The sequence below is a fragment of the Thermobia domestica genome, chromosome 3, assembly GCF_964235325.1.
Source record: "Thermobia domestica chromosome 3, izTheDome1.hap1.1, whole genome shotgun sequence".
In the NCBI taxonomy this organism is placed as follows: domain Eukaryota; kingdom Metazoa; phylum Arthropoda; class Insecta; order Zygentoma; family Lepismatidae; genus Thermobia; species Thermobia domestica.
In genome coordinates, this window is record NC_137456.1 from 284,883,514 (window position 1) to 284,910,098 (window position 26,585).

General features: G+C 36.7%; 1 protein-coding gene across 2 annotated transcripts in view; it reads left to right on the top strand.

Moving 5' to 3' along the window:
• Aasdh (Aminoadipate-semialdehyde dehydrogenase) overlaps window positions 1-26,585 on the top strand; it is a 76,855-nt gene that overhangs the window by 48,677 nt on the left and 1,593 nt on the right. For both annotated transcript variants that reach the window (XM_081752514.1, XM_081752515.1), the window contains exons 7-9: window positions 3,664-3,812; window positions 5,349-5,512; window positions 21,721-21,972. In XM_081752514.1, the coding sequence (XP_081608640.1) occupies window positions 3,664-3,812; window positions 5,349-5,512; window positions 21,721-21,972 (565 nt within the window). The remainder of the gene's footprint in view (window positions 1-3,663; window positions 3,813-5,348; window positions 5,513-21,720; window positions 21,973-26,585) is intronic.

A 26,585-nucleotide genomic window follows, 5' to 3' on the forward strand; every position in this document is an offset into this window, starting at 1 on the left:
GTCCTTGCTCGATCCCTAGCCAACTAAATTTGTAGTAAGCAATATCGTGTCCGTTACGGTTTTCTTCGGGTAGTCCCTTTTCCTTTTAGATTCTCATTACACCAGTGCTTCCATTATCCATCTCCCTTAGCCTAAAGGGCATAATCGTGGGACATTTAACTGAAAGATCTCTAACGTAAGGGGTCTCTGATTCGATCCGAGGCTGGAGAGCATTTTTTTTTTTTTTGTGAGTTTTTTTTTTTTTTTTTCCCACGTCTGTATTTCACCAATTCTTTCATTAATAGTACACCTCCATATGGATCTTTAGCGCATATATATAAGTAATAAATGGTTTTCAGAGGAATATTATACCATTACTCATGTGGGGATGGAGAATAGTATGTGCTACGACTTCTGATTTCTAGAACTAACAACAGGTGTTAAATAATATTGATGTTTCGGAATGGGTTAGGCCAGGGTAAGTGTAGTTCATCCCATCATTCATGAAACCGCTTGAACAGTACCAGCAGTGTAAATTGGGACATTGTCATCTTGACAAATTGCATCATTGTACGGAAACAACATTTGGACTACATGATGCACATGGTCATATAAAATGTGCACATATCATTGGCAGAAATGCGTCTTGAGAGTGTTATCACAAGACGCATGGATACCAGGGAACCGCGACCTGCAGCATCACAGACGCTGCTATATTTCACAGTAGGGAGGAGACCATGTGGAGCGTTGGTTTCTTTGGGTGCCCACTGTACATAAACATGGCCTGTTGTTTGTAGTAAAGTGATCATCAGGCCATATTAGTCTTTTCCAATCATCGACTGCCCATTTTCCATGTTCTCGGTACCATTTTCTTCATACTAAAGCGTTATTGGCGGTAATTATCAGTCTGTTAGTTGCAATCTGACTACGAATGTTCAACTTGTTCCGAATGTTCAACTTGTGCCGAACTGTGAATGTGGCAATCTATCACTGAGACTGTTCCAGGCACTGATTGAGTTCCGTAGTTACTTTTGCTTCATTCGCTCTATGGTTCTTGGTGAAAATCCTCTTCAGTGCTCAGCGATTCTTGCCACTGAAGCTTCTCTTTCGTTTTCTATTGCTCTTGACTGATGTTTTGCCATGAGTGCTGTAGGATCTCGTCACCTTAGACACTTCCACACGACACACTTAACATACTGTCTATCATATATACACTTCTGCCAACTAACCGCACACCCAAAACCTTGCCTCTTTGAAACTCTCAGAGATCTTCCATTTTTCAATACCACTGTCCGCCCGAGCCAACACAAATATTTACAGATGATCCCCTAATACACCACCAACAGCGACCAGGTGTTGCACACGCATTAGTGTTACCAGCTCACACATCTCACGTGTTGCAAACTATAGGTGTTTCTATTATTTTGATTGTCTCGATTCGATAATATGTACCCATTTTGAAATTCCATATTGTGTTATCTCCATTCTCCAGTTTGTTCTCTCTTGGTATGAAGGTATGAACCTCATACGCGAAGCTTGATATGTTACATGTTATATTAAGTAAAATATTATCTGCATAGACACGATTGAAATACAACAGGCGGCGGTAACTCAGTGATAGATTATTCACCTCTGGTGCGTGTTTTTTCATCCCAGCCCACGCTAATTTGGCTTGTGTGCGTGGGTTTCCTCGAAGTTTTTCTATTCCTATTTTCTTCATTCCACCATTTCATTCATTCTCATCATCCCCCTCTTTAGTCTACCCGGCATAACCGTGGGACATAAAAAGTGAAAGATTTCATTTTATGACTGGAATACATTTTCCTCATAGTATTGCATATGGAACTTGGACTGAACAATATACACAATGAAAGGAAATTTCTGTCCATTGTATAAATGTAAAAGTTCGGCCTTACATTTTGCAGTATTTAATATTTATATAATATTTAATAATCGGTAAATATTTCTTACATTCTTAATCTAGCATTTGTAAGCAAAACGTGATCTGCTATTATATCTTTGGTGAAAAAATGAATGAACAAAGGGTGAATGTAAATCGTACATGGAATTTTATAATAGGTACACTCATGTCCAAAATTATTGTCGCATGTCTATAAATAAGTTGTTATAGGAATATAATTTGATATCGAATTCACCCGGTATTTCTTATAATGTTAGTATGTGTATAATCGACAAAGATTAATAGACAATCGTATGTGGCAAATTTCATGTCAAAAGAGCAGTAAATAAGAAAAAAAAACGAAAATAAAACTTTCTTGTCCATTTAGCAACATTTTGTTTCACTCATTCTAATTTTCGTATTTATAATTCTTTTCCTATATATACATTCTCCGATTATACGCATAGTATCAGTACTAAAAGTACCCTGCAAAATCATTATCAAATAAGGTTCTTACAACAAGACAGTTATAGATATGCGACAATCATTGTGGACATGAGTGTACATGCTACTAAATCTCATACAGATGATAATACGAGGAATAGTCAAAATGTTCCCTGAATTTGTTGTAATTTTGCCATTTGTGATGCAATTACAATGAATCTAGTACAGTACAATCTTTAGGTTGCTTAATTATAAATTTGACAAGTATGAACAAGTCATAACAATCAGTTCACAAGTAGTATAGCTAAACGGAGGAGTATGTGGTAATCAGTTGGTGCAATGTCGTATTTCGAGCAATGCATAAACATCAAGTTAATGTGCAAATTGGGGAAATATGCTTGAGATACGTGCTTTGATAGCCTTAAAATCAGTTTACGGAGACAATACTTCAATGAAAATAGCAAGGTGCTCGTACAGTCATTGTAGAAGCAGGAGCGTCATTTCAGACTTCGCTTGAGGGGGGCAAAAGCACCACAGACATAAGACTTTTCGGTTTTGTACTAGTACATTAGTAGACAATCGATTAAAGTATATGTATCTCTCAAACTCTTGGGGGGGGGGACAATTGCCCCCTCCTGTCCTCCCTAAATGACGCCCCTGTGTAGAAGACATCGAAGCCAACGCGACAGCGATCTTCGAAGATACCAAAAGAGGACTTACATCAATGTTTCCAACAATGGCAGAAGCGATGGAGGAAGTGTATGTGTTCCGACGGCGCCTCAGGCAACCTAAGGACGGTATTGTACAAGATTCATTGTGATTCCATCACAAAAGGCAAAACTACAACATTCCGAGAACTTTTTGACTTCTCGTATTTTTAAATTAACCTTTTTTAACAATTCTAGATTTGCCCGGAAGATAGTACTGTGAAATTTCACAGTGACCTACATATCATCCAATATTGTACGATTAGTAAGATGTCTATAAAACGAATGGAATGCGCCACTCGTCCGGGAAGTGCTCATAGGTTGTAAAGAGTTCTAGTTAGGAAGCCTTGGGCAAGATAAAGTTGGCAGAATCTTAGAGATATCGGCAATAAAAATGCCGACTAAATTGATTTGGCTTATAATATGATCCAATATTAAGCTTTTGTTTCCGAGGTGATATACACTTAGGTTTTTAAACCCATAATGTGAATGAGTGAGGTGATATCTATTGGCCTCAACGAATATATATTACCTTTATGATAATATAATGATCTAATAATATTGATATTACCGATTGCATTTATTTTTGATTCATTGTAAAACTTTTTTCTTTCCCTCTCCCTGTTACTATAGGAGACCTGGGGTAGCCGTGGTAGGATCTCATTCTCATCTGTTAGTAGCCGTGTCAATGGATTCCGGAAGGAAACTCTGGGATTGTGAATTGCCAGATAGGATTGAATCCTCAGCATGTGCAACTCCTTGCGGAGAGTACGTGATAGTCGGTAAGGATCTTTACACCTCAAAGTGAAATAGAATGCCATTTTCCCAGCGATCATGTTTTCATTATTAAATATAGTGATTGCATTGGTAATTTTTTACATTCATATCTAGCATTTGTAAGCAAAACAGATCTGTTATTATATATTTTCTTACGATTTTATTTTTTATTTTATTTGATTTTGAGTTTAGCGTACTTTTCAGCAGCGAGGCTGTATTAGATATGGCTCTACAGCTTAACGTAGAGTCGGGACCATATGAGCTCCCGCCGGGAATTTCATATGAATTTTAAATAGACTTAATGCAAAAAACAGAAGCTAGTCATGGGCTGGTAGCTCAATTGGAAAGCAACTCCTGTTAAGCGGAAGATCGGATTTCGAGCTTCCAGAATGTTGTCATCGTCATTCTTGCTAGTATTAAAGTGTATTTGAATAACATATAAAACTAATAATTGTATAATAGACCTGCAAACTGGTTGTAATTAAATAATAATTAATTGCACTTGCATGATTTGCGTAAAGTTAAACTCTTTTCCTCACAAATCAGAATAAGAATAGAAATAATTAAAACGAGACTTAGTATAATGATTACAGCGGGTGGCAAAAGAAACTAGCGTGATAATCAAGCTCGGGAATCGAACTTGGAATCTGTTCAGCACTCGTGCATTGATAGCTTCGCTAATATCGGCTTGAATACATACAAAGCTATCTACACACAAATGCTGTTTTCCTGCGAAGTGTGATGCGATTCAATCAAAACGAAGTTTTGTTCCAACCTCACCACAAATAACCGCAATAAACCACTATATTAGAAGTTATGGATTAGGCAGTGATAGGTAAAACATACTACGACGAACTATTACGCACACAACATGCACAGAGGAGAAATCCTGAATTAAATGCACACATGATTTAATTTAATATACTTACATTAATCATATTCTTAGCTTTCTACATACTTACACTAAGGTTAAAAAAATATTAATAATAGAAAAATTGCACTATTATGACATATAGATCCAGGGACATATAGGTCGTCACTTCGCCATCCTTCTGAATAGTCTTTCGCTCTTCTCACTTCTTTCTCGAAGGCCCGCCCATGGGTCTAGAATCCAGCGTAAAATGAAGTCTCAAACCCCTCATATCACACGATTTTTTATTCATTTCGTCTGCACATGTACTCTCATTGGCTGGAGCCTTATCATGACGTATTAACAGAGTCTATGAGAACACGTTGTCAGCTCCTTTCCCACGGGTAAGGATTAAACGTAAACAGAGAGCACATTGTAATGTAAAAAGAAAGAAAATGCAGAAAGGAAAGAAATGCACTTCTTTAAGTCCAATGCACAAAATAAAATGAATATTCTCAAAATTAGTTCATAATAAAGATCACTATATTAGTTATCTCTTGATATAATGTAGTGCTAATTAGTGTTGTCGTTTCTGTATTGAGCTTTTTTTCTTTTTAATCAACCTTAACATGTAAGTGATCTATTTTTCTATATGCAGTAATGGAGGTACTATTATTCTGTTTTATTTCAGGTTGCTATGATAAGAAAGTGTATTGCCTAAAAGCAACATCGGGAATGGTTCACTGGTCATTTGAAACTGGAGGGATAGTTAAAAGCTCTCCTGCTGTATTAAGTAATGGATCATGTGTGGTTGTTGGATCTCACGACCATTTCATTTACTGTATTAATATTAAGGTAGAGTATCATCAGTTTGAAAGATTGTGAAAAATAATTATTTACAGAAACGAACTGTCATGATTCAATCTTAATTGTAAACTTATCTAATTAATATGTCGCGACATTGTTACCGCGATTTTCCGTAGTAATTTGTAACTTCTGTGGTATTACTACTTAACAGATCCGAGCACATTTCTTGGCTTTAAATTTATATCGCTAATTGCTGTGCAAAACGCAAAATAAAAAATATATATATATATATATATATATATATATATATATATATATATATATATATATATATATATATATATATATATATATATATACTGCAGCCCACTTAAAACGAATTTGGAAATAGTGAATTGTTGGATATTACGAACATAATTGAAATCTCCGTTACACTGCCTATTTAAAACATGGAAGAAATGATCGTATATTACGAACAGTACTTTCCGTAAAGATCGCTTATAGCGCAGTTTTCAGAATGGGACCATGTTTTCCTTTCTTCTACCGCAAAACTGGTTTTCATAGTTGTCGCTGTGCAAGCCAGACATGACTCACTCCTCCTCCCTCTCACTCGGATGACAGCAGAAATCGCCTCGGGTGCAGGTATTTCTGGCAACACACGTCCACCAGAGTTCAAGAGCGGAGAAGTGGAAAATGTGAAACAACCCGTGAGTTCCAAAGAAGCGATCCAAAGTTTGTAAAACTTACAATGCTATCTTTTTGAACACAGCAACACGGTGCCGGACAATGCATTTCGAGCATTTGAATAAGTGGAAGCGGCAGTGCAACGAACAGCGGAGCAAACGTGGTTCAGAAGAAAATTACAGTCTTGTTCAGGCGTGCTTGAACAGGTAGGAAGAACTGCAGTATGTACGATAGGCTAGATGACAACCCAGATGTAATGTTATACTGCTGTATATTCTCTTTTAAATGTATCTGCTTGATATCTAATCTTTTGTCTTTTCCGTAATTTTGAAAAATACAGAAGTTTGTTTATAACGAAGTTCTGATACAAGGAACTCATTGTGTTGGTCCCTTAAAGTTCTTTATAAGTGGGGTATATACATAACCCACTATATAAGTGGGTTATGTATATATATAACAAAGTGAATTGTATAAAAATTATACTGTGGGAGGAAAAAAAGTTTACATTCGTACAATAATTCACTTTTTATCTGGTAAAGCGAGTGATATAAGGTCCGTTTAATAATTTTTGACTTGTGTGATAATATGCTCATGTTCTGTCTCTGTATGAGCTAGATAATAGGTTAACTCTGATAATTTAATGAGTTAAAGTATGCGTAGTTGTGTTGTTTTTTTTTAAGTTAAAGTGTGCATATTTTAGACACTTTCTAATAAATACAACGTTATTAATATATTTAATATAATGTTATTTATACTTAGTTGTAGTTCGTCCTCATATTTGCTAAAGACATCTTAAGGCTAGTTTTTCAGAATTTCATTGAACTACTCTACATTACGTATTAGATAATTCATTTTCGTAATTTGAAAAACGTTTTTGACACCTGTAGTTATAGTTACCAGAAAAAATCACTTCTAGCTTGCATCCCAAACAGAATCATCACAGCAAATATTTTCAGACCATATCTGGACCCTTGTTCCATGCCCGTACTACTGCTAACCGTTCATTAGAGCATGATTAGAGCAGTCGTAGGGCTTGAGAGTAGACAGCTCTACCCTTTAGAATGTTGTATGTATTAAGTCGAATCCTTTTTCTAATTTATTTATTTATTCATTTATTTGATTTTATTATTATTATTATTATTATTATTATTATTATTATTATTATTATTATTATTATTATTTGGTCTAGGAATTAATTCGTGCGGGTGGACAAGAGATGGCGCAACGAACGGAGCGTCCCACAGTTCCGTGTATCCACACATGTGTTGCAAGCCCCTGTCATCGCGTATCGTTCGTAGTATAGGGCAGTGGATTAAAGCGTCAACAACACCAGTTTGTAGTTAAGTGAACATGGCGCAATTTGTGCCTGATAAAGTGTTTTTGCGGGGTGTCCTGCTGCATTACTTTAACATGCAGAAAAGTGCGACTGAAAGTCATCGTATTTTGGTGGAAGTGTATGGTGACCATGCTCTAGCTGAGCGAACGTGTCAGAAGTGGTTTGCACGGTTTAGAAGTGGTGATTTCGGCTTGGCAGACCAAGAGCGAGCTGGACAGCCAAAAAAATTTCAAGACGAAGAATTGACAGCATTGCTCGAGCAGGATTCGTGTCAAACGCAGGAACAACTTGCAGCAGCATTAGGCGTTGATCAAACAACAGTCTCCAAACGCTTGAAAGCCATGGGAATGATTCAAAAGATGTCACATTGGGTTCCACATGAATTGAAAGACAGAGACGTTGAAAGACGAAAAACCATTTGCGAATTGCTGCTTCAACGACAGAGCAGAAAGGGGTTTCTGCATCGAATTATTACGGGTGATGAGAAGTGGATCCATTACGAGAACCCTAAACGAAAAAAGGCCTGGGTGAAACCAGGTGAACCAGGTCCATCACAACCAAAACGAGATATTCACTGTGCAAAGGTTATGCTGTGCATATGGTGGGATATGAAAGGTGTGGTGTACTATGAGCTGCTGCAACCGGGTGAAACTATGAATGGAGAACGTTATCGACGACAATTAATGCGTTTGAAGCAAGCTCTGGCCAGAACACGACCAGAATGGGAGAACAGACATGATAAACTTATTGTTCAACATGATAACGCTCGCCCACATGTCGCAAAACCGGTCAAAACCTATTTAGAAAATGTCGGATGGGAAGTTTTACCCCACCCGCCGTATTCACCAGACGTTGCTCCTTCGGACTACAACTTGTTCGATTGCATGAACAACGATTTGATTGGACAGCGGTTTACTTCTTCAGAAGATATCGAAACATGGGTCTCTGACTGGATCGCTTCCAAGGATGAGGACTTCTTTCGCCACGGAATCCGTACATTGCCTGACAGATGGGCGAAAGTGGTGGCTAGCGATGGACAATATTTTTCTTAAGGTATTTATGTATTTTGTGTTTGTACTACAGCTTCAATGTGTGCGTACCAACCGCACGAATTAATTCCTAGACCAAATATTATTATTATTATTATTATTATTATTATTATTATTATTATTATTATTATTATTATTATTATTATTATTATTATTATTATTAGTTATTTTTTTCTACTTTCTTTCTTTCTTTACACGGTGAAATTAGATACTTCTAGAATCTGCTTCCGTACAAGGAGACAGATCGGTCAGCGTCTAGCGGTACCTTGCACATTATCCCGCTGTTAGAAACACCAGCCGTGGGCGAAATTAAAGGCCAATATTCGCTTTGTAAAACCCCTCAAAAGACATTCGCCATTGCAGGGTATCTAATCTCCGAGTTTATTTTAAACTACATTTATATGAGTGTCAAGTAGGACCGCTATTTTCTTCTTTTCTATTTTAAATCACCTTTCGAACTCCGTCTATAATATGTAAAATTGTTGTAACGTTCCTTTGAGGAACAATTCTGTAAAAAGTTGTCATTTTGTGTGTCGAATATTTAATTTATGAAAAAAAAAAAAAAAAAGTATCTTCCTAGTGGCATACTCGAGTGTTACTTTGGCAACTCTATCTCTGTTGTGCATTTCGTGAGAGTGACAAATGGATGTAACGGACAATGTTTTTGTTTTCTTTGGTACAGCAGATACCACGGGGGTTTCTGGCAGGGGACAGGAGGAATGCATTATGATCAAATATCTTGTGTAGAATATAAAATAATTTGAAGCTGAAGCAATTTTACATTTGCAAAGAATGAGAAAAGAAATTAGAACAACAAATGAATGTACCTACTGTAAAGCATTAATATTGTAGTGTGTGGCTACCAGAAACTTCGTACCTAGATGTATATATTAAGGGTAATACGAAAATCTAGAAATTTTTATTTCCTAATCTCATACTTTTATTTCGTATTTAATTTTTTTTCTATCGTTTATTTTTTGTATCCTCATTTGAGGTTTTCAAACATTCAGGCGCAAACCTAGGTCACAGTTACTCATATCACTAAGCAATGTTATTAAGGATTACTTTTTATCAATATAAACTCAATATAAAATTTGATGAAAATGATGAGTGGTAATGTAAGGTTGAAGATTAATCCTTTCTTTCTTTTATATCCGTATTTTCAATAAAACTCATCCAAACTTAAGTATATATACAGGGTGTTTCAAAACAACACCGACAACGTTTGGGGGGTGATTCCTGACACCAAGTTAAGACGAAAAGTATAGACCAACCTGGGTGCACAAATGCTTTCTTTCGGAGTTACAGACTGCCGGAAATATATATATATATATATATATATATATATATATATATATATATATATATATATATATATAAATTTAAAGGTCCATAGCTCCAAAACTATGGGACCTACGTAGTCGGATCAAGAATTCACTTAGGAAATAGTATGTGCACTATCCAAAAATACATGTTTTAGAATCCTGAAGTACTCACGCAACAAGTTTTATAGAGGCAACTTGGCTTCGGGCATATAATTTGAAGTACTCACCAACTACCTCCATGAAAACTGTTGCGGAAGTACCGCAGAGTTTTGAAAGATGGATATTTGGATAGGGCACATATTAGTTCCTAAATGAAGTCTTGGCCCGACTACGGTAGGTCCCATAGTATTGGAGCTATGGACCTTTAAAGTTCATTTTTTCATGTTTTCGGCAGCCTATAACTCCGAAAGGAAGCATTTGTGCGCCCAGGTTGGTTTATCAGCGTTGCCAACATGTACGATAATTATCGGATCATATAATAATTTTGCATCATGTACGATCTACGATAGTCTATGCACGATAATACTAAAATGTACGATAATTTAGAGAACTCTAGGAACGTGTATTTTTCTTATTTAGATATGTGAAAAATTATTGGAATTATGTTTCTTGTTTTCGTTCCCTCCGAATCAAGAAGGAAAGGACAATTTTATAATGCTAGGTTAGGTTAGGATTTAGATTTCTGGGCTTTCAGCATCTATGGCTATTTAGCCCGTCACGTATGAGGGATGACGTCTCTCCGCGAGCACACAATCCGGGGAAAGGGAAGGAAGAAAGGGTGGGGGAAGGAAGGAAGCGGCCTGGGACCTATAAGTTAGGTACCACCCCGGTATTTGCCTGGTGTAAATGAGGAAAACCCAGGAAAACTTCATTCAGCGTGGCTGGCCTGAAAAAAGTTTTACACTTTTTCGACCGAGTGCTCCCACCGGGAATCGACCCGGGACCGCTCGCACCGAAGGCGAGAGTAATTTTATAATGCGTCACGCTAAGTGTAAAGAGAAAGTTCTTAAGGAGGCTGATGTAAGCTCCTTGCTTTGTGGGCTCCAAGTTCCCAATCGAGTGAAGATCGTCCCTTATAAAAGCAAGGATAGCTTTAACATGTAGAAAAGGTCGAGACCTCTCATATTCCTTTTAGCGTCGGTGATTAATGGCATGTCATTTCCGTGGAGGAAAAAAAAAGAGACCTTTCAATGTATAACACTCGACCCTTTGCCTCTTCCTGTTTCTACCAGAACTAACACGGGTTCGTAGCCAGAAAAGACAAGGCAATAAAAGCATAAAAGTGAAAATTGGATACTTCTGCAAGTCCAGCATCTTCCTGAAATAAAAGATGAGCGGCCAGTAAGACTTCGGTGGTTGTAGAAATATGCTTTGTAGATCACCGCTAGTGTACTGTTTTTAACCTGAACGTGTATAGAAAAATATATTTGTATTTCTTATTTAGTTTGTTAGTTGCCTTCTTAGTTTTAAGATAAGAAGACGTGTGCCGTGTGCGGTAGTAGTGCTTTCTTTCGTGAAATTCGTGTTTCGTGTGTTTTGCTTTTTTAAAATGTAAGCCATACCTAGTTTCGGCGCGATTTTACGATATAATGAAGAGAACAATAAAAGACCTGTTTCAGGCATCCAATGGAGAAAAATGGTCATGAAATTCGAACAATGGTGGTAATAGCCACGACGGTGGTAATGCCAGTGGTGGTAATACCAGTGAAGAGGGAAAATCTCGGTACTCCCGAGAAAATTAAGCAAAGAAGAGGCGAGTCAACAGTAAAACATGAGCACAGATGACAAAATTACAGGCAAGAATGGGAATCCCACAGTGATTTTAAGGGTTGGCTTGCCCCTGTTAGTGGCAATTCCAAAAGAGCGAAGTGCGTCGTTTGTAATACGAAATTTACAACGGAACTAACCATGATTTAAAAAAAATCACGCGAAGGGAAAAAGCACATTAATAATAAATGGGGTGTATCATCTGTTCAAAAGAAAAGTATACTTTCGTTTATTCAGCCCGCGGATACACAGCAAACACAAATAAATGAAGTGGAAATACGGATGTTCGGTTCTATAGCGGAACACAATCTTCCGCTTCGAACGGCCGATCATTTAAGTGCTATGGTACGGAAAAGTTTCCCTGACTAAAATCGCTGCTGAAATGTCTTTAGGACGCTAAAGCTACAAACATAGTAAAGCGTGTTATTGGGAAAGTGCACTCGGAGGAATTAGCACAATATTTGAAAACTCGTAAGTTTAGCATAATTGTAGACGAGTCTACAGTTATAGGCACTATTAAGACTATGTGCATTTGTGGGAGATTGTTTAGTGAAAACGAGGGGGTTGTTCAAACTCGATTTTGGCGTCTTGTTTAGATGTTTTAGGGACAGAACCCAGAAGCTGCTAATGAAGGTGCCACTGCTGACAGATTATTCACTGGAATAATCAAATCATTTGAAGATGCCAGTGTCCCTCTCGGTAATATAATCAGGTCGAGTGCAACACAATGATGGGTAAGAATAGTTCAGTGGCCCAGAAATTACGTGATATCCTTCCTGGTATTACGAGACAAAAGTGTGTGTGTCATTCCCTTCATTTGTGTGCAAGCAAAGCTTGTAAACAGCATCCAAGTGAATGCGAACTTATTGCAAGAAACATTTATTCCTTCTTTAAACATAGCAGTAAGAGGCAAGCACAATGGCAAGAATTTTAGGACTTTTCCAACGTTGATCCTCAGTGCATTTTAAGGCCTTTCAAAGTGAACAGACTTTGATTCCTAGTTTATATACAAAAATGAGCCTTGTATATAAAGAACTTCTGTGTGTGTATTTAGACAAGCATTGCGTTGTTCGAACTAATCTCGAGAAGAACGATCCAATGAATAAAAAATATTTCTCACCATTATCTAGGGGTTACAGTAATGCAAATGACCCAAAAATTAAGCTCCAAAGAGACAAGAGAAACTGTACGTTCATTTAAGACACACTGCAGGGATTTCTTTGTTGTGGCATGCTCTGAACTAAAGAAACGTTTTGATTTCTGTTCAGATTCACCATTTACGAAAATGACATGTCTACAACCAACTGCAGCATTAAATAAGGATGGTACAAGAGTGGCATCACTTCTTTCTCTTGCTGCTTTTGTACCTAGAATTCTGCCCCAACAGATATCGATCCTTTACAGAAAATCGATGATCAGTGGAGAAAAATGCTGCTCTTCAATATCACGCACGAAAGCCAACCAGATAAGTTTTGGGCAAACGACAATGGGTGCAAAGAATTCTTCGAACTAGCTTAGTTCGCCCTTGATGTTCTAGTGTTGCCTCATTCTACTGCATCGTGTGAAAGAGTGTTCTTAAGGGTAAACGTAATAAAATCCAAAACAAGAAATAAGCTGCACACAGAAACTCTCAATGCCCTATTACTTTCATCTCAACTTGGCACAGCCAATGGCGGATGCAGTGACTTCAAACCATCAGAGTTCATTCTCAGGTCAATGAACAAAAATTACCTGTATCCATCTTCTGTTAGTAGTGACACATGTGCAGAAAGTAGTGATGATGATTTTTTTAAATTAATTTTTTGTGACATAATGTATATCAGCGGCGGCTGGTACTATATGTTGTATGGTTGTGCAACCGGATATTTTTTTAATACTAAAGATATTTTTAAGTATTAAAGTAGTGCATCAGTTAAAAATAAACATTTCCTCTTGAGTGCAAAACAATATTGATGCATTTCTTTAAAAAAAAAAAAAAATACTGAAAGAAAGAGAGAGATTTACATTTCCAATTGCAGCGAGCGTTGCCACTGGAAGCAGTAACATTGAACCTATGACCGAGCTCCTATCTCTTAACATGAGGAAGTGGATATATTCTTGCATCGCTGCTCCTGTGTTGCCCTCTTCCAGTTGCTCCTTGGTCCGCAACTGATATATAGTCAGCTTCTGTAATAGTTACAAATTTCTCCGCTTGGCAGCGCTTGACTCACTTGATAGAGTGAGTGAGATATAGACGCTTGGAAGAAAAAAGTTATTCACAAAACAGAAACTCGCACAGAAACTCGAAGAATATTTCCTATTCTGGCTTATTAATTTTTTGAAGTTCTCTGACTGTTCCATATCCACATCAGATGCTTCTGAATCGGTAATCTGAAGTTTTCTATCCATTTCCCCTTTTGATGACAATACATGTATTTCAGCATCTGAAGAGTTTCCAACAGTCTTCTTGGATCCATCTTTAACAGGAATTTCAACAGCTGGTTTGCTATTATCTTCATGTGACAAAGATTCAACTCTGGAATCACTCTGTTTCTTCTTTCGCTTTCTTCTACGTTGTCTTTTGGGAACACCAGGAAAACCAGAATCCGCTCGACACTCTTCCACCGGTACTTCATCCTGCAAATTAGTCGTTGCCACCAAAGAACTACTATTTCCTCCAACAGGACATTCTACATGACTTTCAGAAACAGCCATTTCATCCGAATTCAAAACAAAATTTTTAGTATCAATTTTGTCTGTGATAAATGCCAAATCAACAGGAATCTTTCCAGAGCTACTTTGTTCCCTATTTCTGTTTAAATTTTCCATCAAAGTCCAAGGTAGTTCTCGATGCGACGAAATATCTCCGAAACCAATATCCTTAAATCCAGTATCCACTGACCGAGGCAACAAATCAGGACCCTGAACACCCCTTCTTCCAAGTTCACACTCAACCAGTGTCCGCAAATTCAATAACTGAGAGGCTGAAGGATGTTCAATTTTTAATAACTCAGTTTCTAGTTGTTCACATTCCAATTCACACTGTATCCCCTTGCTAACAATTCCCAAATAATTTACATCCTCCTTAATAAATATCGAAGCCATACCGGAGTTTTGCCCAGAAAACCAGACTAAGTTCGAAGCACCATCGTTCCGAGTTTCGGACTGGTCACCTTGATCAACTGATCGCAACCACTTTCTTTTATCGTTTATCATACGACGATAGTTCAAGCGAATTACCTTCTTTCCATTATTCAACATTATTCGATTGTTCACATAATCGATCACTGATTTGGATTCACGAAGGAAAGGAGTGCCCAACAAACAGTCACATGGAAGTTGTTTCACCACACGAAAATTAACTCGCTCGAAATGTCCGGACAGGTTGATATTAAGTAACACTTCCCTATTAGTTGAAAAGGTCAACCCAGACGGAGCATTCACCGGTCTTTCATCCACTTCCTTCACAAAATGTTCAGCCCCACAACGACGCACAAGATCTTCAGTCACCAAATTGAAACTTGATCCGCCGTCTACGCAAATATCAGTCAATTGACTATTAACTTTCCCAACAACAAAGGATGCTATAGTGCCACTTAGTTCTGACGGAATATTTCCCCTGGGCCTGGGTTTCTCTCCTGTGAAATAATTCGGCTTATTCGAGTGAGACTCTGAAGATATCGAATTTCGAGACCCGATCCCCATTTGATTCGATTTCGAATTATTTTTATTAGGATGTTCCTTAAAATTATCTTTCCCATTACCATACAATCGATTAGTTCTAGCATTACTACTAGAAAGAACAACATTTGATTTATTTTTGATATAACCCGATTGTTTATTATAATCAATTTGATTTTTATTAATCAGGACGAACTGATCAGCTATTTCCAAAAGTTCTCTTCTATCAACAGGAATATACGCATTTAACATTCTATGTCTCTGATTCGGATTCATTCCGCTCAGGATTATATTAACTAATTCAATCTCAGGTGCCCTCATTCCTAACACATTCATAGCAACCATGACTGATCGAACATAATTATTAATTAATTCATTCAATTTCTGCCTCCTATAAACACGTTCAGATATTAACGTATGAATACATACTGGTGTCACAAACTGTGTCAACAGAGAATATCGTAACTCTTCCCAACCAATGTTATCATGTAAGGCAGACAAAATTATTTTCAAGACTGTACCTTCACATCGCGAAATCAAAGCTGTCAGTATCATTCCCAAAGAATAACTAGTATCTAATAAAATTTCTTCAATGCTAACCATAACCTCAAACATCTGAATACTATCATTTCCATCTAATTTCTTAAAAGTTCTAAATTTATTCTCTAAATATTCGGAGGTTTTACTAAAAGTATGTTTAATCATAAGCTTATTCTCTACCTGAGAAACAAAATTTGCTGATGCATTTCCTGAATCACGATTATAACATTCTGGGTAATTCAAATTAGCATAGTTGATATAAGGTTGTTGCTCATTCCTAGCATTAACTACCCTAGGGGTTGAATTCCTGATCCTTGAAACTCTTTGATAGTATTGACCCAAATTCAAATACCTATTACTAAGTTCAGGATTCCGAGCCTCGATATTACTTTCTGGACACCCTATATGATTTCCTAAAGGTGGTCCATTCAAACTTTCCGAAAAAGTCACCTGCCGACAATCCCGTCCATCATTACTTAAATTGGGATTCGCTTGCCTACTAAATCCAAAAGTCGAATCATTTGTTCCAGGCATTCCCTCATTATTCTGAACTGGCGAAGGCATATGACGAATATAAAAGCTTCCTTGAGTCGGAGGTGTAAAAGACATATTAGCATAACCAAGCCTCGAATTCTGATCTAAATCTACTTGGCCAGTCCTATCCATGGTTACAAATCCTGAGATATCAATAGGCATATCAATACTAACGTATTCTCTTTCATAATTTCGATTATCCATCCTTGAGATACAATGCTGATAAGATAATATCAATACCAAAATAAACAAAATGATTTCGTTTATAATTAACATACAACCAAATTACCACTAAAATCTACAAGCTACCAGTGACCAAATGGAAACAACCCATACAAGAACTACTAATCCAATCGAAATTTCAAAATTTAATTCTAGAAACTTTTTAAAATATAAATAATGATTAATACTGTTCAAATTTCCAATAATATTACTACAAAACACAACCATCAATTATTTAACCGGAGGTGGAGGTTACAAATATTTATGAAACTACAGTATATAATTAACAAGTGAATATTTTCCAATTTTAACGTAATCAGAAAAATAACAAAATAAAAATCAAATTGGATTTGCTGTTTTGTCATTGTAACGCCCCATTCCCCAGGAGTCAAAGGTTGATTCAACTAAAAAAAGAAAAAGAAGAAAATTCAAAACCAACCCCGAACTCCACCGAAGAAGGGACTACGGTAGGTGGATCCGCGCGGCTCAAGATCACCAGATTAACCTGTGACTAGACTGTGATTATCCAGTATTCACTCTGGGATAAGGATAAACAACAATAATAACAAAAATAACCAACCAAAAATTCAGTTTTCAAATAACAAATTTTTATTTCAATAAGTATAGGTGAATATTTGCTCAAGCGTTTGAAGAACAGATATTCACCAACACGATTAAAATATCCAAAAAATTCAAACAATGAAATTAGATTCCAGAGCAATTAAGCAATTTTTCTTTATATTAAAAAAATCTAGTACTTTCAGATTGAACTTTGAATTTATATATTTCTCTCAATATTTTACGCTAAGAGCAATTCGTAATACTAGCAAAGACTCTCGAAAAAAAGAATATTTAATATTTCGCACCTATTCAGAGAAAATATTTTTCTTGAGCAAAAAATATCTTAATTGATCAATATTACTAATTAAAGAAATTCAAACCATTTAAGTGTTTTCAAATGCATGAAAATACATTCAAAAATATTTTTGTCCTTTTCTGAGTATTTCTCAATAGCTCTGCATTTTTCGGTACTCTACCTCTTAATGTTGTCCGCGGGACATTTTTTTTTTAAATACAATTTCTTATTGAGCAACACGAGGTTCTTACCACAGACTATACTAATATAACCGCAAATTAAGGAAATCAATTCCAGCTTAGTACGATTTAGGACCAAAATTTCGAATCCAGTTCAATCAATCTGACCCATTCAATTTCTTAAATTCACATATATGTATTTATAATTTCAACCCTCTTAATTGCCTCTTCATTTCTGTCTATTCAAAACATTGCAAACAGCATTTCTGAAAACCAGTTTTATTATACCCAAAACAACTGATTCCGAGTCTAATAATGACGTGAGAGAGTGTTTGCATTAAACGCTAAGCTCTGATCAAACAAATTAACATTAGAAAAGGTAATTCATTGAATACTGGACAATCATACCAAGAATTTCCATTCAAAACACCATTTAAGCATTACTAGTGAGGTGAGTCTAAAAATTGGGGGGGGGGGGGATTTTCAATTTTTCGCAAAAACTCTGAAAATATCACGCTTATACTCTAGAAAATACCCGAATACATGTCAGCGATTGAATGCAAGTTATAATAACCCATTTCCAGCTCATTAATGACACTACGTAACCAACTAAACCCATATGTACAAACTACTAATTAACTGCGAACTTACCAGGATTAAGCGAAACGCAATTTAGCTCCAGTAATATTTTACCTTTGCAGATAATATTACTTCCCTCTGGTTGAAACAGCTTATGTCCTATGGTCTAGTACTGACTTTCTGCTAAATTGGGCCCGAGACGAAGTGAGTATAATTGAATTTTTTTTTATTTTGAGGAAAAGGCGGAAAAGATAGCTTTAAACATTACAAAACATTGAAATCCAAACAATATAATCACAAAATGGAGCAGATTGGAGTCACTTTAATGGGCACTTTTGTCTGACCACCAAGGCTCACTCAAGCACCGTCTCCTCGATGCCGGTTTAACTCCATTAAATTTCAAGAAAAATACTTTCCACAAGGGAACAAAATTCTCTGAGATCACAATTACTAACAAAACACTCAACTATGTTCACTGAAAGCATTTCAATACACTCACTTCACCTTTGGCCACTTTTTTTCACTTTTAACTCTGCATTCAACTACAACCCGCGCCATGCAAGCTATGAGACAACACACGGTGAACAAGCACACGCGAGCCCAACTCCACCAGCGGAGGCAAAACAGCAAATCAGCCTCAGGAGGCAGCTGCTTCGAAAGCAAGACTCGCCATTCAGGATTGGAAATTCTCTCTCACGTTATTATCGCTCGTTACATCTTTTTTTTTTTCTCTCATTTTTTTTAAAAGAAACATTTTCTATCAAACTTCTGATATCACATAAACGTTAGATAAACGTTACTGTACGCCCACATATAACGCAGATACTTCATAATTGAATATAATTACCTTAAATATCAATAATATTTGACTAGATATTATTAATACAAATTTTGCATTTAATCAAGATTTACATTTTTAAAAAAAAATCATTCAATACAAATCTCTATTTCCATGTAGCTGGAATGCTACAGGAGGGGGCGATCGTTCGAAGTCAATAAGTTTTATTTTACATTTATAATACAAAGGTGAAAATTCTTGGGATAGGTTTTATTTTTAAAATAAAAAATATCCTATTCTGGACGAGGGGAGGCAATCGAGTCTCGAAGTAGAAAATGTCTTACCACTGTTCTAATTCCTAGCTCTGTATGTTTCATGCACATGAACCCGTGTCCGATTTCCGGCGCAGAACATTAAAAAAATAGTCTCAAATCATTCACTTTCAATACTCATCTGTCTTCTTTAGCCTAAATTGCTGGAATGTTAAACTATTTTATTATTATTATTATTATTATTTTCGAAGGAAAAAATCTTAGATTTCGTGCTTATTTGTAGTAGAACAGCAGACAAAAATATGGTTACCGAAATTGGACTTTTTGTCCCTTATATTCATACAAAGAAATGATAACAAAATGCATATTTTCGGAAGAGAGAGGTGTTTCTGTACCCTAAAGAAAACAAAGCGGAAAATATTTGCAGTAAGGATGCTTTTTATTCAGAAAATCTTGACGAGCAGCATTTCAGATTTCACTGAAGTCAGAAAAATTTGAAACAAAGAAAGATCTTCCATTTTAAAATAATGCATAGTTTACTTAATTAAATAATTTTGTTTAACTGCGTGCATGAATATATGCAATTTTCTTGCTTTTTTTCTTCTTTTTGGGTTAACGATATCATTCATGGCTATATATTCGGTTTATATCTTGTTCAATAACATGAGGGGGCGCGGTGGCTCAGTGGTAGAGAGTTCACCTCCGGTGCTTGGGGTCCCTGGTTCGATCCCAGCTCGCGCTGTGTGGACTTTGTGGTGGACAAACATCGTGCTCGTGGGTTTTCTCGGGGTTCTCCCGTTTCCTCTCACATCTTTCATTCTACCATTTCATTCATTTCTCATCATCACCGTCTCCTTTAGCCTAACCGGCATAAGCGTGGGACGTTAAACTTAAAGATTTCATTTCATTTAATTTTTTGAATAACATGAGTGTAGAAGTTTTGTATATAAATAGTGTATAAACGTACATTGATAGTGGTTGTTTGAAAAAAAAAACTAAATAGCTTATATATTAAATCAATATTAGAGAATACACTTGAAACAATGAATATACAAATAGAGCTTAAAAGGATTTTCTTCTTCATAATTCCTGAATATATTCTTTTTGGATAAGACTCAAGAATGCTGGGGAACATTTGCGCGTACATACATACTTTTGATATTGGAACATTGCAACCGGTGCTTTTACAGACCACGAGCCGCTATTGATGTATATAATGTACAGGGTATATAAAATGTTATCGTTAAGTGCACAAACAGTGAACATTATCAGTGACATATTCATAATTCAGCATCTCGCTTGGTAAGTACAATTATTATATTGTACTACTTCTTCTTTTATTTATTATTATTATTATTATTATTATTATTATTATTATTATTATTATTATTATTATTATTATTATTATTATTATTATTATTATTATGCTCGCAATGATAATAATACTAGTTAGGCATAGTAATACTTAAAATTTCTATTACAAACAAAGGTGTACGATAATTTTATGTAAAAAACGATAATTTTACTGTGTTCGTACGATAATAATGTCGTGGGAGGTTGGAAACGCTGGTCTATACTTTTCATCTTGCCTTGGTGTCAGGAATCACCTTCTAAACGTTGTCGGTGTTGTTTTGAAACACCTTGTATATATATTGAAAATATGTGTGTGTGTCTTTCACAATTCACAACGCTATGGAAACATTATATTAGTGGATAGCGATATGGATTTTTTTAAATGGAAATTTCTCGTGGTAGAAAAGGACACATTGAGAAAAACCTTAATTTATGGTATTTTAATAAGAGGACATAATATACGTGGGTAAATACCTAATTTGTGTCAGACAATAAAAAACATCTTTTGCATCATTCTGTCCTCTTTATATTTCGAAAATCGTGTTGGCTCAGTGGTAGAGCGTTCACCTCTGGTGTATGGGGTCCTTGGTTTGTTCCCAGCTTGCACCAAGTGAGTTTTGTGGTGGACAAACACCATGTACTTAAGTTTTCTCGTTTCCTCCCACTTTCTTCATTCCACCGTTTCATTCACTTCTCATCATCACCTTCTCCTTTAGCCTAGCTGGCATAAGCATGGGATGTAAAACTTAAAGATTTCATTTCATTTTCATGTTTCGGAAATAAAGTTCGTACTTTGCTTGAAAGAAGTTTGCTTTCATTTTATACAGATAAAAATATAAAGCGTTTGAAAGAAAGCTGTGGTCAGGTTGCTAATTATTATTTTATTTCGATGAGTGATGTACTGCAGCATTTGTGCGAGATTGCCTTACAGTCATAAGTATCGTAGTTATAAGCATGATAGGGGAGGTAGGCAGAAAAAAAAAAGTAACTTCGTTTGCTATATTACGTGAGTACTTACACGATTAATATAAATAGTTTTAAAATTAAATAAATTGTTTACTAAAAAAAATAGCTTTCATAATGTATTTCGTAACGTAACTGAGAGAGAAATTAATTTTTCAGCAAGGAGCTTTGGTGTGGAAAAGCAGGCCGGGAGCAGGGAGTGTTTTCTCATCTCCGTGTGTTACTCAAAGTGCAATATATGCTGCATCATTAGATGGAACGTGCGTGGCTCTGGCGCAGCATGATGGAAGACTTCTGTGGAAATTTCAGCTAGAAAAGCCAGTGTTTGCTTCACCTGCTGTTGTTGGGAATGGTGTGGTGTTTAGCTCTGTTGATGGACTGATCTCCTATATTTCTAGTGCAGGAGAATTGGTAAGCATTTTTCTTCTTTCTCTCTCTAACTCCACTCAAATTTATGAGAATCTTAGTTGTGTTACGTACATAGTGTTTAAAGTTAGGCAAATTGGACCTTAAATAGGAATCACGTGATGACTAAAATGTAGCTGTCAATATAAACGAAAGTAGTACATTTTCCTGCACAGAGATCTCCCTTGGATTCACTTTCTCTTGTTCAGGAGACATGTGGGTGGAAAATTTGTCTTTTGAATATGCTATCAGGCCATTTGAAACTGATTCCAGTGGGTTAGACGAAGAAATAACCGTTGTTAAACAACAGGTTTAAAATACTACCATGAATAGATGTCGAAAGAATTCGATTGAATTTGTCCCATCTCACCTCCTACCTAAAATTTCGAGTTTCAATTTTGGGAATTGGGATCCAGATTTCTTCGTGCTTTTCTCTATGTAATCTAGATAGATTCTGGTATTCAATATACATTTTTGTTGAGAGGTTAACTTTATGACATCCATGATCGTAAGTTTTCGCAAAGCTTACTACCAGGCTTTGAGTCATACTACCAGAAAATCACTACTACCTTTTATCAGAAAATGGCAGAGGAAGTAGGAATTCGTGTCATTCCGTGTGAAGACATTCCTGTGAAAAGCCCAGATGGTCCAATGGATTTTTGCGCATTGGACTGTTGAAACGACGTCTTCAACATCGCTGTCCGCGCATCCTGGATGATCCCTGGAAAGCTTACAGGGAGAAGTGGGACAGAATTCCCATACCTGTCCTGCGCCGGAGTTTGCTGCAATAGAAACAGCGATGCCGTGTGATAGTCCACAATGCTTGGGGTACAATAGAGAACACAATGCTGGGGGAGTGGTAGCGCTTTATCTCTTAAAATGAATACCCGTTAAAAATGGTCGGATATAAAGGGAACAACCTTCTTCTGTATGTAGTTATTTTCATTAGCCAGTTGCTTAAGTGAGTGTTACTGGTTGACATAGTTCCAATTAGCTCAGCTTGTTTTGAGAAATTATGTTTTTCCGTTCCCATTCGAAGAATGAAACTTAGAAAGGAGATATTAATATAGCCCTAGATGTATTAAAAGTAACATCTAAATTTAGTTTAGATTAAAATTAAATTACTTATAAAAATAATCCAGGATGACTCGATTACCGGTACAAACTAAGTTCCGTGACGTTGGAACCCAAAAAGGGTCGGATAGGTTTTGCAGGTTCAACTGGATTCCTATCATCATTGTTACTGGTTTTTCAGACGGGACTTACCTCTGTTTAATTAATTCAATTTAAAATTTTAAATGAAGCAGTGTTAATTTAAGGAAAAGGAAAAAAAAATGTTTCCAATAATTTGTTCTGTTGGACGTTTTGAGTCCTCTGAAATTCCTTTTCAACTACAGGGTGTCTGTGGGTCACGAAAATCACGAAAAAGTTACGAAATCAGAAAACGGTCATGAAAGTCAAGAAAAAGTCACAAAATTTAGCTTTTAGGTCGCGATTTTTCTGTCTGTACAAATATAGGTACAGACTGCAAAATTTTGTTGTACAATACGTCAAAATTCACCACCGATAATGTCTATGGTCAGCTTTAGACGCTACCAAATCGCAAGCAAAGTACGCTTCTATAGCATGCATGAAAATTGGGCCTAATTCGCTCTTGAGAGTGTTACGAAATTTTATGAATTGGTAAAGAAAAGGTCACAAAAAAGTTACAAAATTTCATTTTGGAATTTTAGTAGATACCCTGAACTACAGTGGAACTACAAAATAAAAGTTATTGAGGATAGTTGTTTCTCTTTTTTTCTTTTTTTTTTTTTCTTTCTTTTTCAAATTAATGTAATCGTTGCCCTCTGTCAGAAATTTACTAATAGTGAAGTTGCATAATGTACGAGTACACTATTTTTTCGATTAACATCTTTCGAACTCAAAGCAACCCGTAGTAAAAGTTACGGGGAGAAGTTTGTCCTCTGCCATGGAACTTGTTACCATTTAAAACCATCCTGACCGTCTAGACTAATTTTATTATACACAACGTTTCACTTGCCCATGGATTTAGCACTCTTGAAGAATTGCTAAGAACATTTTCATATTTGAAAATAACCACTATCTTCAAATTAGGGTTACCACATGACCTTTCATACGCCAACCTATTTATGGGACTCATGGAACAATATATAGATCCAATTTTTACCTAACCACCCACTGTCCATTCAAGGATTTATCCTAAACTACTCTTTTGTTTTACTCCAAAGATACCCATCAGCTACTCCCTTGGGGTTATGTGGATAGTGTACGGGCGTTTGACTTGGGAAACTTAGGTTCGATTCCCAGTGGGAGCTCAAGTGATTCGGATACCACATTAAGTTGTAAATCCACATCTCATATAGCCTCGCCACTAAACGGGACGCTAAACTCAAATCCAGTCCAATCCAAAAGGCGCCCAAAACTTCTAAATTTTATGTTATTTATATAAACAAACCTTGCAACCTGAAACGACATATTCCCCCCTATTTCCTGTTCCGGTAGCCCAACCGAACACATCTCTGTTATCACCTTGACTATCGCCTTCAACCCAATGTTCAAGCTCTCTCGTTATGACTCAAAAATGACAACCACTTTCTATCCATTTTTTTTGTCATCAGACCTCTTCTAACCTCTGAGATTGTAATTTTATTATGTACCAATATTCCGTTTACTCATGGTGTCAGTACACTTGAACAATTCCTAGACACTTCCCAAACCTCAAAAGCTAAACAACAATTTCCAGTCCAGCTAGTTTAGTTTTTCCTAAACACAATGTTAGCCCATTGCCCCTCTGTCACAATCTAGATTCATGGGGTACCAGGAATATCAGATACTACGATCATCCCCATTTCAGCTTTTCCTTTGGATTCGTGTCATAGACGTAGTTTTCTAATATGGATTTAGGCCAACAAGTACTGTAACTATTCCTACAATCTCTAAATAATAAGTGCCCAGTCAAATCACCTGTTCCTTCTCCAACTGTTTCTATCTTCAGTAGTATGGACTTCAGGCTTGAAAATTAATATCTAGGAACTGACATACGCATCAAACCTACTAACAATATGTAGTACCTCTACTTTAAGAGAAGCCACCCTTACCATGTCAAGCCTATACTCTATCCTATTTTCTGGCTATTTGGAGAATTAGCATTTGTCATTCCCTGATAATAATGATAACATAAGATCCTTTGGTGATCTCTGTCCCACCAGGAATACTCCCGCATCCACTTGTAATTAATTTAGTTATGAAAGAAAGAAAGAAAGAAAAAAAAACTTCTGCTATAAAATCCGCTGTTCCTAATTTCCTTACTCCATACCATTTCTCCCTCCGTTCCCAACAGAAGCTGATAAATTTTGCTTAACCCGTACTTCCTTCCTGTCTCATCTTATAGGAAACCGAAGAAGCTTTCTCGCCCCGACCCAAACTCTGTTCTTGAATAGTTAGCAATCTTCGCACCGTCACTATGAGAACTGGTCCTTGAAACAATCCCCACCTCCACCGAAGAAATGCTAGAAACCCGGATTCGAAACATATCGTATATTCGATACCAGTTTAACTTCTATTCCATCAGGAACATAATACGTATAAACTCACCAGTCAAATCGTTATGACCACCTGCTACGTTTTAAACGAATTCGTGGGCAGACGTAAGAGGCACGGGGCACAGCAGAACCGCTCACAGATAATGGTAATGATCTCACTCTATCAGTCAATGTAGTGCTTGTTCATAAAATTAGAAAAGACGCCGATATATCAAGAGTTTGATAGGAGCAGATTGTTATGGTCAGACGGCTGGAAACGAGCATCTCGGAAACAACGCGATTTATCTGGTGTTTGCGAGCTGCCGTAGTTAGTGTCTTCCAAAGGTAGGAAAAGAATGGTGAAACCAGAAGTCTGAGGTCGTAAACTGTCTAGATTGGTAAAACAGGCTAGGGTGCAAACTGTTGCACAATTAATAGTGAACAAAGCACGAGTGTGTCTGAGCACACAGTTCACCGCAAACTGTTATACATGAGCCTCTGCAGTTGATGTCCCACACGTGTACCAATGTTAACCGCACGGCATCGTCAATTATCACTGAAATGGGTGCATGCTCATCGTCATTGAACCGCTGAGCAATGGCACAGCGTTGCGTGGTCCGATGAACCACGATACTGCCTTCATCACATCGATGGTCGGGTCAGAATCACTTATCTTCCTACACCAACAGCTGCTCGAGATGTGCACAGTAGGACGACGACAGGCTGGTGGTGGCTCCATTATGATTTGAGAGTATTCATATGATACTATGATGGCCAGCTATACTTATCTTGTTACGCAGTGAGTTAAAAAATAAAAGCAACGAATCGTGTTAATGTTTTTCATTTTTATTCGAGTGGTGGATGAAACGTACTCGCGGGCCGTATCCGGCTCGCGGACTGCCATTTCACCATCACTGTCGTAGGGGATTTGCGTTCTGTTTCTAAGGTTATGACCATTCTCTGAAGTAGAAGCTAATACAGACTTAGACGAAATACCTGTCGATAATCCAGAGAATGTTGAATTATTTGTTAGCTTACTTCCATCTTTCTCTTCATAATTCGAGACAGAAGACATAA